The 19,703-nt window shown below is 45.6% G+C and overlaps 2 protein-coding genes across 6 annotated transcripts in view; both read left to right on the top strand.

The window, feature by feature from the left end:
* TAF1B (TATA-box binding protein associated factor, RNA polymerase I subunit B) overlaps positions 1 to 10,046 on the top strand; it is a 72,513-nt gene extending 62,467 nt beyond the window's left edge. Inside the window, exons 15-17 of the mRNA XM_027113838.1 lie at positions 2,450 to 3,744; positions 8,766 to 9,046; positions 9,860 to 10,046. Coding sequence (XP_026969639.1) covers positions 2,450 to 2,468 — 19 coding nt within the window. The 3' untranslated portion in view covers positions 2,469 to 3,744; positions 8,766 to 9,046; positions 9,860 to 10,046. The remainder of the gene's footprint in view (positions 1 to 2,449; positions 3,745 to 8,765; positions 9,047 to 9,859) is intronic.
* Positions 10,047 to 11,855: 1,809 nt separating this feature from the next.
* GRHL1 (grainyhead like transcription factor 1) overlaps positions 11,856 to 19,703 on the top strand; it is a 46,186-nt gene continuing 38,338 nt past the window's right edge. The window contains exons 1-3 of one of the 5 annotated variants that reach the window (XM_027113835.1): positions 11,856 to 12,019; positions 15,319 to 15,505; positions 18,009 to 18,079. In XM_027113835.1, coding sequence (XP_026969636.1) covers positions 12,000 to 12,019; positions 15,319 to 15,505; positions 18,009 to 18,079 — 278 coding nt within the window. In that variant the 5' untranslated portion in view covers positions 11,856 to 11,999. Of the gene's footprint in view, positions 12,020 to 12,598; positions 15,197 to 15,268; positions 15,506 to 18,008; positions 18,080 to 19,703 lie in introns of those variants that run through there. The other 4 variants (XM_027113836.1, XR_003434201.1, XM_027113833.1 and 1 more) reach the window with 4 other exon arrangements.

The raw sequence follows: 19,703 nt of genomic DNA, 5'->3' as shown, positions 1-19,703 counted from the left end.
GTACTTCAGCTGAGTAAAGAGTTGAATTTGCTAACAAGCCCTCCAGGTGATTCTCATACACCGGGAGGGCTAAGCTCATGGCCATGCAAAGATAGCATGCATGTGCTGAAATTGAGTTAAATTTCGTATTAGAGTGTGAGAACCACTGGCCTCAGGGCTGTCCACAGGCAGGGGCACTCAGCTCCACTCAGCTCCAACAGCCGCCTTCCATATCCTCGCTGGGAGCTACTTCTGGGTCCTTTCCACCCTCAGGGCACCTTAATAGGCTGGGCAGCCATTCCTTCTGTGCTGCCATCACCCCACCCGTGTTGGCACAGGGCACCCTGTAGGTGGTCTCCTCAAGCCTTCTCTGCCTAAATACTTGCCTCAGCTATTTCTAAACTGCAAAAGAACATGGTTATGAAATAAGGCAGAAGCAGGCAAAGTGCCATAATGGATGTGCAAACAGAGCCCACAAGGAGCATTGACGGGGAAGAGACCTACACCCCTGGAAGGCGTGGGCGTGGAGGAACTGGATTCCTGGGCAGGCTGCCCCTGCCAGAAGCGGGAATCAAATCTTTTCAAATTGATTCCCCTTTCAGGGGAACTAATAAATTATCTTGCCATTAGAGGGACTTGTGATACTTGTTCCTTTGGATGGAATCTCTTTTATGAATAAATCTCATTTAGTTTTGTTTTTTTTTAGTTAAATTGCTTACCACTGCAGTGAAACATAATTTTACAATTTAGGGGACCACCCTAAAGGGAAGTAGAACCAAGTAGGATTTCACATGGTCTCAGATCCAGTAACCATTGTAAAAGTGTGAAATCAGATACTTCTAGGGGGTGAAAATAGAATACAGCAGATACTTCTGGGAAAAAAGTCTTCAAATTGTTTTATGTCTCTCAGTGATCAGTCTAAGCTCATGGCCATGCAAAGATAGCATGCATGTGCTGAAATTGAGTTAAATTTCGTATTTTTAGTTGTCTTAGATCATCAAAACATCTCGGAAAGCACAGCTGTGAAACGCACTCATTAAGCACCTATCTACTTATTGAACATTTTACACGTTTTCTCACTTGATGTATTTAGATAAATCTATCCATCTACAGCTACAGCAATTAAAGGTCTCATCACAGTAGATTAAAGCAAAAACTTTAAATGTGTTAAAATTTTTCTTTAAAAATTTAAATCCGGTGAAAATACAATGAGCGTCTTTTCCCACGAGAATACAGAACATTGTCCCAAACAGTTCATTAGTCTACAGGAATAGCTCATACATGTTGCACGTAGTTCTGTTGGTTTGGGGTTTTTTGTGTTTTAATCCTTAAAAAAATGCAGGTTTCTTTAGGCAGCGTGAGATTCTGTGTTAGACTTAAAAGGAATGGGAGTGTCTCCTACCTGCCAGGTTTGGCTTCTCTTGCATGGGATCAATCAACATTGTTATGGGAACATAATGATTGTTCACAGGGCGAGGAGCCTTATCTCACCTGAAGGGTAGCATTTCCCTCTGGCCGGGAAGCAGCAGACCTGTCACTGCCACTCAGAAGTGGTACTTCTATAGCCCAAAGGAAGGAGGCCGAACACTGACCTGCAGAGTGTCTATAGTCCTTTGTTATCTCTTTGGGATTTTTCCTCCCTCCATTGGCACAAAGCCACCTGGGGGGAAAAAAAAGAAGTACTAATTCCACCGTATGTTGACACAGAAAGCTATACTGCTTAGAAGGAAAGAAGAAGCATTACTTCCGAGTCTCAAGGAAAACCTTGAATAGAATTTCCAAAGTATGGTGGCTATAAAATTCTGTTGAGTTATTAAATATTGCAGATAGCTAGAAGTGTTTAAAAGTGTGTATTTTTACCCTGAGTATTTAGCCGGTGACTTTTTAAAATTTAAAATGCCTTTGCATTCTTGAAAGCCGAGTAAATTCACACAGTATTGTCTCACAAAATGTTTTCAAGAAGCCCTTAGTGTATGTTCCCTTGTGAAGTATTTAAGCATAAAGTGATTGTAGTGCCGGACTTACCTGATAATACACTATGACTTGAGAAGCACTTACAAAAGAGTCCTTTATTGACTATAAATTAAGAACCTGCCATTTCAGCTGACTTGGCCTTTTGCCCTCTGCAACAATGAGTTCCTTCTGGAAAATTATCAAATATCAAATATCCATAAAACACGTAAGGTACATGCTTTATGGATATCTGAGTTGAACAGGGTGACTCACACAGATATTCCCAAAGGAATTTTTAAGTTAGAATACCACTAAAATGTAATTAGCTTTTGTCACCACTGTTGTCCACGTTAATTCAGATTAAGTGATTAAGTTAAACATTACCTAAAATGAAAAAAATGGTCTCTGAATTTTAAAACTCCCAAAGTTAAAGTAGCAAAAATGTGTTCTTTACCATGTTAGAGGATAAGAAAATGTTATAAAACATGTTTACTGACTTTCGCCTTTCTCTTCTTAGAAATTCACACCAGAAATAAAAGTCTCCCTGGGAAGGTCTCTGCTTGGGGTCCCTGGCACCCTAAGCAGTCAGCCTGCTGGGGCCGTCAGGCAGGGGCCAGCCCCTCGCCACGCCCATCTAGCCACAATGTCTTTCTCAAAGTGCAGCCCAGGGATCTGCGTCTTGATCAGACGGGGCTCCCCTGCCTGCCCCCTTCTCACCACTGCCTGAGGATCAGAGTGGGTGGATCGGCCTCAGAGTCTGCATTTCATCCCCTGGCACCGCACCGCCCATCCCCAGGTGCAGAGGATAGGGACTACCCCCCACCACCTGCCTCCACCTCCCCGACCCCAGCCTACTTCAGTCCCCTCTCTGTCTGAAAAGGCATCAAAGGGAGCTCCGTTCTTTCAGTTCCTCTGCACCCACAGCGCCTCCTGTTTTTGGCATTTAGTATAGTCTGATTCAGCGTGTGTCCTGTTGTCCTAACTAGGCAGGAAGTTGGAGACTGGGGGCCATTTCTCATGGCTCCATATAGAGCCCTACATCCAGTATTTGTTTAATAAATGCCTTTGATGAAAGTAATGATGATAAAAAAAGGAAAATTACAAAAAGCTTCCTACTTTCTTATCAGTTACCACAGTGCAATGATCACTACTTAATGAATGAACGTAGTTGTCTGCCTTCCAAATGTTGGTTTGGAATCAAACTGAAGTACTTTTAAGACAGAAGGGGGAAGGAAATGGACATAACTTTTGCCCACGGTCTACCTGTGGCCTCATCCACTAAGTATATAGTACTCAGAATGTGCCAGGCACCGTCCTAAGCACTTGACCCAAATCGCCTCTTTTAATCCTTGCGTCATCTCGGATGATGTGGTGCTGTATTATTTTACAAATAAGGACATTGAGACATTCTGCTCCCAGGTAGCCTAGCTCCAGAATACGTGGGCTTTACCAACTTACAGAGCTATGTCTGGAAGACCTCAGCCCCTGGTGATGTCAGTTTGGAATCTAAGGAACCGCAATGCTACTCCAAAGAAGAAAACATTAGCATATGTGAGGAGAGTGTATCCTCACCAAACCCCTCCTCCAAGCCTCCTCCCCAAGCCTGTTTGTCCTTTGTGCTCAGGTCTCAATCACAGCTCCGTTGGCTAACCACCCAAGCTATATGTCGCCAGCCCTCGCTACCTGTCACCGCCAACGTCTCATCCGTCACTCAGCCCTGGTAGTTCCATCACCGAGTTTCTCTCTGGCTAGTGTCCAATCTTCCGTCGACACAGTTACCGCCCACCTCAGGCCCTCATCTCCTCCCCACGGGTAGGTTGCAAAACCTCTCACCTTTCCAAACATTTCTCATTCCTCTGCCAGTTATTTTCCAAAACTAGAGCTAATAGCACTTTGAGGCTCAAAACCCTTTGATGGCTCCCTGCTGCCTGCAACCCGATGGGCTGGCCTGGGGTCCATTACAACGTGGCTCCCACACGACTTTCCCTGTCTCACGCCCTGCGCCTTCTCCCTCCATCTCGGGCAAGGGGCTTCTGAACACTCGCGCTCGGCACCTTTCTCGTGCTGTATTCTCTGTCAGGAGTGTCCTCCCTTGTCTCAGGAGAACCTTTATTCCTCCTTGATGACCCTGCTCAAATGCCATCTCCTCCACTTTCCCCACCTCAGCTCCCAGGCAGAATCCATCCTTCCCAATGCATGGAGCACACGTCTCATTAGGGCATTTACAACATTCGTGCTAACATGCCTTGGTCTCCAGATGGAGCAATTTGATTGCCAGACAGTGAGTTGAGTATGTACCTATACACCTGGGGCTGGGTGGGAGATTTTGAGGTTAAGACACCTGAGACCTTATATGAAAAATAGAGTTCACAAAGATAAAATGATATATGTCACATGTCATAGAAGCAGCACATTTAGGAGATTTTACACATCTAATTGGTGATAATGAGGTTTATACAATTAATTTCCACTTACCACCATAGCTCATCAGAAACTTTGCAGGATTTCTCTTCTCCACATTTTCAGTGAGACGCCGGTACATCAGCTTTGCTTTACTAAGGATCATATGTATACTAAAAAGCACGTTTTGTGCTTTGCCTGGTCCTCCATCTACTTGTTAGAGCCTCTGATTTCTTTTCTCAGAGCAGCTGTCCTCATCTGCTGATCCCCACAATGACCCCAGGGTAGAGTCCCATGGAGTTTTGTGATGCTTTGAGGCACTTTTATTAAAAGGATTGAAGGATACCTACGTAAGTAATGCTCAACTGTCTCCCAGCTCCCAAGTAATACAGCCATAGTGATGCCCACGATAATTTCAGACCAAACACACACCAGTCCCTTTCCCCTCATGGAAAGCAATCCTGATTTCTACTTCTTCTTTCTCTTTTTTTTTTTTTTTTTTTTGCGGTACGCTGGGCTCTCACTGTTGTGGCCTCTCCCGTCACAGAGCACAGGCTCTGGACGCGCAGGCTCAGCGGCCATGGCTCACGGGCCCAGCCGCTCCGCGGCATGTGGGATCTTCCCGGACCGGGGCACGAACCCGTGTCCCCTGCATCGGCAGGCGGACTCTCAACCATTGCGCCACCAGGGAAACCCTCTACTTCTTCTCTCTTGATGCTTGTCTCAAAGTTCTCCTGATTTTTCCCTTCTCCTTTTTTCAATCTCTAAATCTTCCTTTCTCTAATTACCACCAACAGATGCAATTCAAAATTCCAGATACTGGAATTGATAGTCTCATGGTGTAGAAAAGATACACAAAAGTGAGTGTATCTACACATAAAAACCGAGTTCATGAAATGTCAACTTTGGGCAAGTGACAGTCCCTTTCCCTGTTTCCTACCTATGAGGTTAATATCTCTTGTACTAAAATTTGATGAGATGCTACAGCTTTAAATGGATATTGTTTTATAGCTGAAGATGTTTTACCACTAGACACCTTTTCTTTTAAGAGTAAAATATGCAAATGTGAGCCAGCAAGCAGAGCCAGGGCCTCCCAGCTCCCCTGCCTGTGGCGTTTCCTTGAACTGGCAGGAAGCATCATGGCTCCACCTCACTCCGTGTTAGTCACAGGCAAGAGAGGTTTCCTGTTGCAACTGTTGAGCCTTCACTGAAATGACTGCTCTACAGTGAAGCCATAAGAAAAGAATGTGAGATATCTGGGTTCTAGTTGCCAGAAGGAGGGTGACACCCAACTTGACATGGCTCCTTCTGCCTCCATTCAGAAACAGGGAGAGAGTCTGGATGGAGGGCCACGTATTGGACGAGACTCACCTGAGACCACAGTCATCCTGGCCCAGCAGGTGGCCAAGGTGAGGCAGGGGCAGAGTCTCCAAGAGCAAGCACGTTTGCAGCAATGCCACTGAAGACATTTGAAAACAGAGTGTGTGGCGAACACAACGTGGAGAGTCAGTGCTTGGGAATCAACTTAGAGAACGATCAAACGCCATCTCCCAAGCCAGATGTTGTCACAAGGAGCCCTGGCCACGGCCCTGCCACATTTAAAGTGTCCAGGCTGCTTTATGACGGGGCCACAGGCGAAACCCCAGAATATCAGGCAGAAATACTCACATGTCAGCTGCACCACCCCCTAGAGGGAAAGTGTGGGATTTGGAAATGAGATGCCTGGGTTCATGTCCCGAATTTACTGGCTACGAGACTTTGAAAATATTGTTTGATCTCTCTGGACCTCGTTTCTCCATCTACAAGATGGGCGTAACCCTCTCTACCTCATAGGGTTGCTTTAAGGATCAGGTGACTCAGGTACGTGATTGCTTTGAGCACTGGCTACCTCCAGGAGGTTGCTGTCATTACCAACCTGAATAACAACAATCGTTGATCCTCTGTAATGTGCTTATCCCCATGCTAGATGATGAGGGATTTTTTTAAATATGATATATAGTTTCTGTTCCTTAAGCAGCTTATAATACAGTGAGGAAAATGGTGAGATGGAACATTTAATGTTTATTGAGTTCTAATAGGTCTGGCATTGTTTGAAACACTTTTCATGAAACAAAACAAACCTATCAGCCCTTGGTGACAGGGATCTCTCACATTCCCCACTTGAGGAAATTGAGGCTCAGAGGTTCCAGAATGTCCTAAATCACAGGGCTGGGAGGCAAGGGTGGAGATTCCACACTCTCCCTTCCACACCCCATTTGTCCGGAGCGGATGACTTTCATCTCACAAGAGGCACTGGCAAACGGGGTGAGACACAATGGCTCTGGTGAACTGGCTGGTACAGATTCTTGGATGTCAGGCATGGAGGCTCTGCCCTCATCTTGCTACTACTTCAGCTATCCCTTCAATATGGGCTGTTTCAGGGTGAGGTCCCTGCCTGTGACAAGCCCTGCACATGGCTGGTCAGGCTGCAGTTAGGTTGCATGGCCAACAAACAAGTGCTTGGACGGATGGGACAGGGTTCCTGCCCTGCTGGTCTCTAAAGAAGATGGAAGCAAACCCTTCAGGGCCTTTGAGCCAGGCATCGCGTGAGATTCTTTAACTCATTATCCTTTGTAACTCTGCAAAACTTGATACTGTTTTCCTCATTTTACAGTTGAGAAAACTGGGGACTGGCAGTGAAGTAGACTGCTTAAAGTAAAAACAGGAGGTAGATCTGAGGTTTGAATCCAGATCTTATGCACTTCAAGTCATCCCCTCAAACTCATGCAAAACTGAATTAACTAAAAGGCACAGATGCTTGTGATGAGTGGTTATTCAGGGGTAGCTGAGGAGCTGGGGGAGGAATTTGTATGGGACGGGAAGGGTTCCTGGAGGAGATGGCATTGGAGGTCGGCCTTGAAAGAAGATGCAGGACAGGGATGGTGAGGTGGAGAGAAGGAACAGCACAGGAAACCAGGGGCCTGAAATTGCAGGATGTATTCAGGGAACTCTGTGATGGGGTCCAGGGCATTTAACTGGGACATAAATTTGGAACTGTAGGTTGGGGCCAAATTGGGAAGGAACTTGAATGCCAGGCTTAGGAGCTTGGACTGCAGTCTGTAAACTGTGGGTAGCCAAGATCAGAACTATTCTTAGCAACCATTCTTAGAGTTGGGGGACACTGGAGCTGGAAGGGACCAGATGACCTGTCCAACCTCATCCTTTTCCGGAAGCCCAAAGAGGAGTGACTCTACTGAGGTCACCAGCAGGTCAGTAGAACTTGGACTAGAACACAGGTCTGTGACTCTCCCAATCCACCTCCCGGTCCGCCTCTTTACTTCCACAAGTCTGTTAAAACCAGGTGGTCGGTCTCCTACGGGAGAGGGGCCCAAAATTCATTTCCTATTCTGAAGCCCACGACTTGGGAAGTTACCTCAAAGATCCTCCTTCTCTTAAAAAAAAAAGGACCCAGGGGCTTCCCTGGTGGCACAGTGGTTAAGAATTCACCTGTCAATGCAGGGGACACGGGTTCAATCCCTGGTCTGGGAAGATCCCACGTGCCGCGGAGCAACCAAGCCCATACGCCACAACTACTGAACCTGTGCACTAAAGCTCGAGAGCCACAACTACTGAGCCTGTGTGCCACAACTACTGAAGCCCACGTGCCTAGAGCCCGTGCTCTGCAACAAGAGAAGCCACCACAATGAGAAGCCTGCGCACCGCGACGAAGAGTAGCCCCTGCTCGCCGCAACTAGAGAAAGTCTGCATGCAGCAACGAAGACCCAACACAGCCAAAAATAAATAAAATTTAAAAAAGAATTGTTAATTAAAAAAAAAAAAACACTGATTGCTTACTCATAGTGTCTAGTTATCATACATCCATACGAAGAAATAATATGCAGCCATTTTTAAGGTGCAGTAGATGTACAGGTGCTGACATGGAAAATGTGTAAAGTAAGTGAAAGCAAGCAAGCTGAGGAGGGCTGGGCACAGTATGCATCCCACTGTATAAGAAAATAAAACGTGTGTATGTTTGTGGATGCATATGAAATATCTGGAAAGTTATACGAAAACTGGTAACAGTGGTTATCTCTGGGGAGAGGGACAGGAGGGAAGAAGGAGCAACTCTGTGCTCTAAACCCTCTGTATTGCTTACATTTCCTTCTTCTGTTTTTACTATCAGCATGTATTATTTTTATAATTTTAAGAATAGTAAAAAAATTTTAAATAAGGTATTGCCAACAGCTCATAGATACGGATTTTAACTTCTATTTTAGAGAGCTCTTGGAGACAAACTAAATAAGCCAATACTCAGATTTACAAAATAGACCCAATTTTTTTATTAGTACATCTAAGTTCTAATAACCTCGGGCCTTTACTGTTCTTGTTTTTGGATTTATGGTTTGATATTTATTCATCCATCCCATATTTATTTTGTGCCTATCGCGTACCAGGCAGTGGGACTGAAGCACGAGGTCGTGCGTCTTCTGCAATAGGAAAGCCATTTAAGCCAGTCCCCGATGTGGTCCAAATGGGAGGAGGCTGAGGGCCAGAAGAGATGCCTGCAGAGGAAGGTACCCATCCAGTGAACACTTCCTGGACAGCTTCTATGTGAATACCAGGAGGCTGGGGACCGTAAAATGAAAGCAGTACAATCCCTGCCCTCTCTTGAAAAGCTCCCACTTATGGTGGAGACAGAAACAAAGAGAAAATCGAGTATTACAAACAGAATGTGGTAAGTGTGGTGATGGGGTGATGCACAAGTACCGTGGGTGCACGTGGGCCACTTAACCCAGCCTAGAAGGCCGGGGAGGACAGCTGGAGGAAGGGGAGGCGGTCCTAGCCCAGCCTGGACGCTTGAGTGGAGTTTGCCAAGCAGGAAGAGGGGGAGCAGGGGCTGGGGGGCAGGGCGTGTTCTTAGCAGAGCAGAGCAGGGCCAGGAGCAGAATTGCAAAAGGGCGGGCGGAGCTGTTCAGTCACACTCGTGCTAAGGTGTCTGGACTTTATCCAGAGTGTAAAAGGTGACATGATCTAAAATTTGTGCTTGATAAAGGTCACTCTGGCCACATCTGGAGACAGATTAGAGGAAGAAGAGGGAAGGATGAGGTAAAGAGACATTGTTTCCCAACTTGAGTCACGTCTGCAGCACAGCTCTGCTGATTTGCACCATATCTGGGGACCACGTGTACTATTATTTACTTAATCATTTTTAAGTTACCCCACTTTAAAAATATAATTTATTTAAACAAGATAGTGAAGAATAAAAAAGAACAGCCTCCCTGGCTCCAGCGTGGTACCCAGGGCTAGAGGACAGAAACTGGAAATGGCAGAAGGGCATGTTGGTGAGAAGCGTCTGTGGTTGCCGGTTTAGGTCCCAAGAGGCCTAGAGAACAGGGAGCAGGAAGTTGGTGGGAGTGGATGAGGGATCAGCTGGTACTGAATGAAGGCCCTAATGGCCTCCATGTTGCTAAATGCCCATCTTTCTTAACCTCCTGGCAATATGTGACCTGGCTGACCACCCCTTCCTCCTTGCTTCCTTTTCCTCCAGTGATGGTCCCATTCTTTTCTGTGTCTCTGCCACTGAGGTTCATCCCATCTCCAGGCTCTCAATACCATCTCTGTGCTGATGATTCCCAGATGTCATTTCAAACCTGACTTCTCCCAGGACTCCAGGCTCATATCAAACCATCTGCTGATACATCTACTTGGATCTCTAATAAAAACCTTGAAATTAACATGACCGAAATGAAACCCTGACCTCCTCCAGACCTTCTCTGCCTGCAGTCTTCCCCATCTCAATGATGGCCAAGCATTCTTTTCAGTTTTCAGCTGAAAACCTTGTAGTCTTTGACTCTCTGTTTTTCCTCTTACACCCTATATCCGATTTTCAGGAAATTCTGTTGGTTTTACCTCCAGAATAGATCCAGAATTTGCACTTCTCACCACTCCACCCTACCACCCTAGGCCAAGCGACTAGTATCTTTGGCCTGGTTTCCCTGCTCCCACATTTGTCCCCTACCCCCCAACAGCCAGCTTATTTACTTTCAAACAGGAGTGAGGTCATGTCACTGCCCTATTCCAAACCTTCCAATGCTTCCTCATCTCACTCTAGTAGATGCCAAAGACTGTGCAAGGGCACCCAAGCCCCACAAGGAGTGTTCCCTGCCCCCATTACCTCCCTGAATGGATCTCCCTTGTCCTTCTGTCCTCCAGCCCTTCTGGGCTCCTGCGGTTCACCGAACACACCGGGCGTCCCCACCTTCCCCAAGGCTGAGCCTCTGCCTTTATTTTGTCTACGGTCTGTTACCGCAAGAAGGATGCTGGAAGAAGGCAGGAAATTTCGTTCCCTCTTTTCACTGCAGTATCCCCACCATCTAGAACAGTGCCTGGCATAGAATATTTGTTGAATGAAGGGCAGACCCTGGAGAAGGGAGCTTCGGCTCAGGAAGGACAACTGCGGCCAGGAATAAGTAGGGGTGGAAATGAATGGAAGTTGGCTGGTGAGAGGAGTGAGACGGCTTTAGGGGTGCCGGGAGGGGCGGCAGTCGGGGAGGAGAGTGCGGGGTGGCGGGTAAAGTCGGGATGTGGTTCCCAGAGGGCTAAGACGTAGGCAGAGATGGAAATTCGAGACTGGTGGGGTCGTCCAGAGAGGTGGGGCCCAGGAGACGGGAGGGGCAGGCACTTGGGACGGAGGCGGCTCCCGCGAGGCTGGGGCGACCACGCCACGGGCACCCACGCTGGCTGCACCGGGGGCGGGGGAGACGACGGGTTAGGAGACTGTGGCAGTCTTCCAGTGACTGTCACATAGTGGACAATCTGAAGTGGATGAACAGGGGGTTCTAAAGCCAGAGAGTGTCGGTGGGCAAGACGAGCAGGGAGACATCTGAGCCTCCTCGGGTAAAAGCCAGAGCCTCGTAAGTAAGTGCACGCGGAATGAGAGGTGAGCGGGGGCACGAGGAGGGGGGGCGCTCCACAGACCCCAGGCGGGAAGGTGCCCGAGGCAGCCGAGCGGCGGACCGCGGGAACCGGTGAGGGGCACAGCCGCCGGGTGAGGAAGCTCCATCACTGGAGCAGCGGGCGGGCGAGGAAGGAAGAGCGCCCAGCGCCCGGGAAGGCGGCGCCAGGGCACGGCCCGTCCCGCGGGTGGGCTGCCGAGGGCCGTGACCGTGGGGCAGAGCTGGGACGCAGCGCCTGGCCGCCCTGCCGTGGGAGCGCGGAAGACCGCCGAGGAGCTGCAGGTGCGCACTGGGAGCCTCGCGGCTTTGCCAGTCCGGACAGGTGGGAGGCGCGAGCGCCGGGCGCGCCACACGGACGCGGCCACGCGGAGCGGCGGACCCCCGCCCGCGTCGCTCGGCCCCGTCGCCTCCCTTCGGCCCCGCCCCGGCGCCCCGGCGCGCCGGCCAATCAGGCAGCGCCGCCAGGCTCCCGGCCCCGAGGCCCAGCCCTGTGCTTGAGCGCCGCCAGCCAATGGGAGGCTGGGCCCGGGCGCCCTGTGCTCGCTGCCCGCGCGGAGCCGGCTCAAAGCGAGAAAAGCGAACCCAGCCCGTCGGGGCCGCCGCTCTGGACCCTCCGCCGCCGCCGCTGCCGCCGCCGCCTCCTCCTCCTCCTCCTCCTCCTCCCCCCGGATCGGGTGTACTGTCCCAACCCGAAAGTCCAGTTCTGCGGCCCGGCAGCGGCGAGCGAGCACGATGACACAGGAGTACGACAAGTGAGTGAGGGCGCTGGCAGGCGAGTCCGGCCGTGCGGCCGGGCTCCTGTTGCCCGGCCGGCCGGCCGGCCGGCCGCACCTGCCGCGAGGCAGGGCGGGCGGACGGGCGAGGCGAGGGCCGGGGCGGGTGCGAGGTCTGGCGGGCGGGCGGGCGGGGGGCGCCTGTGCGAGGCCGGGCGAGGAGGCGGGGGTGCCAGGCTGGGAGGGCGGGCGTCTCGCGTCTCGCCGCCCGCCTTCTTCTCCGCCGCGGCCTCTGCCTGTCCGCACCCCCGGCCGCCTTTGTTCCCCCGAAGACCCCTGAGGGGACCCCTGCCTTGGGGGCCTTGACTCCTGAGAGGAGCCGCCACTCCCGGCCTCCGCGTCCTGGTCTGGGGGACCACCCCACGGGCGCGCCCCGCTGCTGCTCTCCGGTGACCCGGGTGCGCGGCGGGAGCTTCGGGGCGCCCCGCTCGCGGGCTGGGGCTCTGCCCGCCGGCGGCCCCGTGTCCCCACCGGGGCGTTTTCGCTCAGGGGGGACAGTGGAGCTCTTTGGGACGCGCTCCACGGCTGGAAAGGGAGAGCTTCTCAGGTAATCTCTGTCGCTCAGCCGTGTCATTCGGCCAGGCTGCTAGAACTTCCGAAAGGAGAAATTGAGGGGAAAGTGGAAGTGCTCCGGTGTCCTGGCATTTTCTTTTCCCTGGCTGAGAAAATTGTTGCATTTTTTTTTCCCACTTGCCTCACTGATGGTAATTACGGATTATTGCAACTAGCAATGCTCAGAAATATCAAGAGGATGGAACTTTGAAATCAGGATGGTAGACTAGAGAGCACTGTGCTTACTAACGTGCTTTTTTGGCGATCGTGATTAAAGAAATATTTTCACAAATGTAAGGCGATAATGTAACTGGGTGAGGGACAGTTCTGTATTTTCTTTGCAGCCTTTCTGTAAATATAAAATTGCTCCAAAAAACAGAAGAAACAGAAAACCGCCAAAAAAAACCCCAAGTAAATCGCACCAGACCAGTCAGTGTATTTGAGATCAGTAAATCCAGGGCAGAGGGGTAACTCTCCCAGCTTTATAATTATTTGCTGAGGATCGCTTTGTTTAAGGGTGCTCTTCTTGTGGATGAGAGGTTTAGATATTATTATGTATGGATAATTTAAATTTCAATTAATCTTGTGGTGTAGAATATGCAGATAAATTATTGCTTGAACCGTATTTCAGAAGTCTTCCAGAGATCATTGATGAAGGGTTTAAGACTCAGGGAGAGGGCAGTGATGAGGCTTTAGGGACTAACAACAGCCTGACTGTCATGAGGAAGTAGACTAAAAAAGGCAGCTGGTTTCGTGTTTATTTCTTGACTTATAGTTTAGATAAGGCATATTTCCAGAGCTCCAATTTTGGCCTTAGGCATAGTTTGGAAATCTAAGACACCTTCAGGGTGATCACAAACAAAACCATTGGCAAAAAAATATTTATTTTCTGTTGCTTGTGCAGATTTGGGATGGGGGTGGGAGAAGAAGGGAAGCTGAAAAACTAGCATTATGGGAATTGAATGAGCCAAGTGCTGTCATAATCTTCTGGAAGTAGGTATTACACTATTAATAATAGCGCAGGACACCAAATCACCCCCAAAGTACCACTGGTTCAGTGGCTGTTGTTCTGTCCTCCTGATGGCGCAGGGAATGCCCCTTTGTATATTACATATTTTTTTTTTAAATTTGAGATTTGTGGGAAGTCTTCATTTTTAAACCAACCATGTGCTTTGAACAGCCCATCGTGTTTATTTTGTGTTAAAATAGTATACCACCTCAAAACTTTTCCTACCGAATGTGAGCTCCTAGGACTTTAGGAGTAAAAACATTGGCTTTGAAATAAGACAGTTTTGACTGAGGATAATTAAGTTGTAGGATTTTTTTCCCCCTTTTTTTCAAAGATGTTCTCCTTTTTCTGAATCTGTATCTGTTTTTAAAGGGCCTGGGTGACTGCCAAACCCTAACCTTGTTGATTACTTGAGAAGATAATCAATCTTTCTACATTCACTTTTAGAGTAGGTAGGTCACCTTTAGGCAATTTACATATTTCATTTGTGTGTTGCAATGAGAACTGATCCTTTAATTTGCTTTGTTAGGATGGTGATAATTCAGAGCAGTTCTGAATATTTAAAAAGCTTTTCTTAAAAAAAAAAACTGCTTCATTTTGCTGGAGGTAGTGTTCCACTTTTTCTCTTTATTGACTTACTAAACAGAACCACTGAACAGTTACTGAGGCTGTTTACATTTCAAGTTTTTGGAATCAGTCATGTTTGCTTTAATCTTTTAAGTTAAATCTTCTATAAGACTCTACTAAGTTCTCCGTTGATTTTTCTGGATTTTTCCCACTGAACTACAGTGTTAAAGTGGAACAGTTCTTGCCCAGTATGAAAAACCAGTAACGATTTTTAAAAACTGATTTCCCCACTTATTTCCTTAAAAACCTCTTTTTGTTCAGTGGCTGCATTTATTGTTGTAGATTCTTAAGTGTTTATCTCTACGATAAACAGTTAACTCCCATGCCAGAGAATTGGGCCTCCTTATTGATTTACAGTCCCCTTTGGCCACATTCCATGCTCAGTCTGCTGGTAATCAGTAGAATATTCTTACTCTCTCATATACCCCCGAGGATTAAACCAAGTCGCCCTTTTTCTTTCCGTCTTCTCCTCCTCTCCCCTTTGTTTGTAGTTTTTAAGGCATGGCATCACCGGGAGAAAGAGGGAGATATCATATACCAGCATGGTGATTGAACCATATATACTCTGTGTAAGAGGGTACAGTCCTGAATGTATATGTCTGAAGAGAGTGAATGTTCCGTTTTGCCTTACTTTGTCCTTGTGTTTGTTTTTGTAAAGTGTTTGCATAGCCTGACATTTTCTTGGAGTGGGTTTTTGACTTTTGGTTTTGGGGTTTTTTTGTGCCAGGTAGTGTGTTCTGGGTTCCATGTGCAGGTTAACTGCAGGTTCCCTGTGCTGCCTAAATACCTTATAGCTTACTGGGTGACCCACTGGGCTGCATTTAAGCGGGTTGTCTTCTGATCTTGTCTTAATTTAACTTTACTAGGGTCATTGATGAAACAATGGACTATTTTATTGGAACATCAAGGAATTGGTTGTTTGCCTTTTAAAAAATTAGCTTATGATGACCTGCAGTAGAGATATATATATATATCTCTATATATATGCAGTATATATGCATATGCATATATATGCATATCTACTGCATATATATGCAGTAGAGATAGAGATATATATATATTTTTTCTTCTTAAAAAAATTTCTCCTAAGCAAACGGCCAGTGTTGGTTCTTCAGAATGAAGCACTTTATCCACAGCGTCGTTCCTACACTAGTGAGGATGAAGCCTGGAAATCTTTCCTGGAAAACCCTCTCACTGCAGCAACCAAAGCGATGATGAGCATCAATGGAGATGAAGACAGTGCAGCTGCGCTGGGCTTGCTCTATGACTACTACAAGGTGCGTTTGCCTGCTCTTTAAAAACCCTAACAACAGCCCAAGGCACACTTGATTCAACAGCATATAAAACAGTAATTTGCTGGTAGAATGTAATGCAGGTTGCTTCTGTAGTGACTATAAATAGTTTAATGAGTACTTTGACTTACTGTGGTTCAAAGCTGAAAATCTACAATCGTAGAATCAACGGGTCATTTTTAAAATGTGTAAAGTAGCCAGCTGTTCTGGCTCTATCTGAAAGGTGAAGCTCCCATAAAAGAAGATGTTACCTGTGCCTTAATGAGATTGATCATTTTTCCAAAGGTAGTTCTTAGTGCCATCAAGAGTGAACGTTGGTTCATTTACCTGTGCTCTAACCTTTATTCCTGTGTAGTCAGAGTGGTTTCCTTTTCCCTAAATGATATTACAGAGCATTGGATTTGATTTGATTGTGGGATTCATGAAAAAAACAAAACCCGTATTTTCTAGCCTTGGACTTTCTAGTTCTAAGGTCAGGATATATTTTGTTGCCTGTTCCTAGAGATTTGGATTAGTCTTAATTAAACACAGCCTGTTCTCCGCCTGGAGTTTTACATGGTGTTCATATCTGGACACCCCTGATCTGTACCATCATCATTATCCTAATAATACTAGCTACCACTTACTGATTACCTGTATTGTGCTAGCCATGTTACCAGAATGAATGTGATTTCTGATCCCTCCAGCAACCCTGGAAAATATGTGCTATTATCCCTGTTTTGCAGATGATAAAAATAAGATTCTCAGGTCACACAACTAGTATGTGTTGCAGCCAGGGTTTCAGGTTGCGCCCAAGCGCCCGCCTCAGTGTGCCTCGCTGCCCTGTGGGGGGCAGGCTCTGCTTGCTGGCTTTACTTTGGCGTTCTTCTCTCTGACCCATAGCCCGTATATATATATAAACTGTAAGATACAGCCCAGGAATGGCTATATATTACAGCTTATTTTTACCATCTCTTTGTTTTTGAAACGTTCAAACCTATAGAAAACTTAGAATAACAAGATAATTAACTCCCAGATACTCTCACCCAGATTCACCAGTTGCCTGCCCTCTGTTACATTCTGACACTGTATTCTTCTCTGAATACAAGAAATGCAGAGGGTAAAAAGCAAAGAAGATAGTTTGATTATCAAAATGGGGGGGGCGACCTAAACAAAAGATTTAATTGTTTTCTGGTATGAGGCCATGTGTCCAGCTTGTGTTTGAGGTCTGAGGTAAGTTTTTTTCCCTTAAATATGAATGGAAACTTGCACAGTAACCGAGGATGCTAGAAGAAACCCTTGCCTGGGACGTGTGCCACAAATAGAACTTGTATTATCTGTTCTTCTTATGGCTTGTTTTATTGACTCAGTGTAAAACCATAAGTTTCTAAGTATTAAGTATGAAGTTTGAAGTTACATATTTTTAATTGAAACTTTTGAGAATGGGAGAAACCCAACAAGTTTAGTGCCAGAAAGACCTATGTAATAACACTAATTGCAGTGGTTGTATGTGTGTGTATTTTAAATAAAGGGTCATCCTAAAAGTATTTTACATCTTAAGAGATAAATCCTCATGTCTGTCCATTTAGGGTGGCAATCTTAGTAGTACTGCATGTCAGCCTTCTTGCAATAGCTGTAGGGTTATTTATTTTCCTTTTTAAATAAACTGACTTATTTGTTTCAATTCTTTGGGTGTAACCATCAGTCATTTTTATATAATAACTTTGGTAAAGCTTTAAAAGTGTGTTGTTAATACGTGAAACAATAATTTATTTTGTCTTTAAGGGTAGAATAAGAATGTAGGAATAGAATTTCTACGTTCACATTGAAAACCAGTTTCAAACATCTTAGTGGTTTTGGAGTACATGTTGGGAATAAGTCTCAGCTGGGTTGATGTCTGCAGTACACCCAGTAATGTTTGCCTGCTGTCACCTCCTATGCAAAGAGGAGCAGAATCAAAAAAGGAATAGACCCAACAGAGTTTGATTTGTCCTTTGGGTAACAGAAAGTGTGAATCCCAACGTATCTAAAGAAATTTATCATTTGGAGCCAACATTTGGATCTTGGAGTGAACCGTTAATATGGCTGATCCTTTTGGTTTTGCGTTTGATCTGAAAGGAAGGATAGCAGAGAAGAGCAGGGAGAATGTTGAAAGAGCCCAGTGTGTTTTCAGTAGCTTCTTCTCTATTACATTATGTAGATAAATGGGTAGAACCAGACCAGAGGTATTTCTTTTAACAGATAAAACCCAAACTCAATGACAAAGTAAATGTTGGATTTTCTGAATTTATTTGGCAACTAAATAAAAGTTGGTTTTTACATATCAACCCGGTGACCAGATTGTAAACTCCTTGAGGGCACATACTGTCTTATTCGTCGAGTGTCCTCGGAGCCTGGGGTTCGGTAGGCAGTCAGTAGGCATGTGAATGGTTGAGCTTACTGAAAAGTAAGGACTGTGTCTCTACTTCATGAGTAAGAACTAAATTGTTGTCGTGTGTTAATATCTAAGGTTCCACGAGAGAGAAGGTCATCAACAGCAAAGCCAGATGTTGAGCACCCAGAGCCAGATCATAGCAAAAGGTAATGTTTAATACAGAGCATAAAACAGTACACTTGAAAACGCCAGGTTTCTGTGAAAATAAAGCAAAAGTTTGTTTAAATGAACAGGCGCTGGTGGAAGAGATGGGTAAGTTGGCCTCTTAATATCTGAATTCAGATTTCATTACTGATTTGTCTCTCGCTAATAATTACGATTCTATTGCTGAGAAGTCACCCGTTTCTTTAGGTGTAGTTGCCTTTTCTAGAAAACAAAAGCAATAACTTTCTCCGCACCCAAAGGGATGTTTTTAGTAACCACGTGAGTGCACTGTTTGCTTATTTGTCTTTTAGGTTCTCTTAAGAAGGATGTGTCTTAAGGCAATGGTGGGGGTCCATTAAAAAAAATAAGTATCAATGATCTTGAATAACTGCCTAACTGAGTAGAATTTAATAAAGTATGTTCAGCTGTATTCCAAACTCCTGTTGAGGTTATTTTTGAAATCTTTTAGGTTAAAACTTTCAGAAATTCAAATTAAGCCTTGACTTTATAGCCATGAAGAAAAAAAGTTAAATGTGCCTTTTAAATTGCCCTGTGTTCTATTAGTAATAAAAGAATAAAACATTTTTAAAGAAAGAATGATCACTCAGAATCCCACTGTGCTCACAGTTTAGTTGTTTGCCGTTTGGGCGTGCAGGCGCATTTTATGGGGCTGTGATTATATTCACAGATAGGATTTTCTTCTACTCAGTATATTTCATAAATATTTTCCATATTGCTGTTTTAATCTTCATAATTTGGAAAAGGGCTTATGGCTTTTATTTTTTAATTTTTGTTATAAGCACTTTCAAACATAACAAAAGTAGAGAAATAGTATAAGCCAGTAGCTACTCAGCTTCAACTGTTATCAACTTACTTCCTCCTTTTTGATCTACTCTTCCCTCTTCTCCAACTTTCTAATTAATTAATTTTTAAATTTTATTTTTGCTAGAATATTTTAAGGCAGACCCTAGCTATCCTTAACATTAAGGCTGTTTCTGATTTTTGCTATTACAAAGCCTTAATGAACAGCTTTCTAAATAGCTTTTTCCTTTCTCGCTAAAGAAATTTCTTTAAGACAGTCTTGGGAGTGAACTTATGGTTTAAGGTTTGAATATTTTATTGATCTTGAAATGTGCAAAGTTGCCGAATAGCTTTTTTCCCTTAAAGGTATCAGCCTATATGGTTTGAGGGGGCTTTGAAAATGTATCAATTTTACTCTAAACTAAAAATCATCTTATATTACCCAGGATATTTATTAAGCCAAAAGTAATTTGTGCAAATATAGGGAAAGCAAGTGAGTCTAAGTACTGGGAGAGGTGGTGGTTGAGGACCAAGTACCTCACACTTCCTGAGCCCGTGTGCCAGGCATCATTATACGCATTTCAGTGTATTCTCGTTTCATCCTCATCACCACCTTGTGAGGATAGGTACCATCATTATCCCCATTTTATAGATGAGCACGTAGTTACTGAAGGATTTTGAATCTACCTTGTCCAACTGTAGAGTCTGTACTTTAACCACCAGCCTATACTGCTCCAGTTAATCACTTTTGTAGCTTCAGGCTTCTAGTAAAATATGATCATTTTATAGGATTATTGGAAATCAAATATAGTAGAGGAACGCTCT

This window comes from Aethalodelphis obliquidens, unplaced genomic scaffold, assembly GCF_003676395.1.
Source record: "Aethalodelphis obliquidens isolate GAN/ISIS:26980383/991018 unplaced genomic scaffold, ASM367639v1 scaffold12, whole genome shotgun sequence".
In the NCBI taxonomy this organism is placed as follows: Eukaryota; Metazoa; Chordata; class Mammalia; order Artiodactyla; family Delphinidae; genus Aethalodelphis; species Aethalodelphis obliquidens.
The sequence above is the reverse complement of the archived record's forward strand: the minus strand, read 5'-3'. Positions and strand labels throughout refer to the sequence as shown.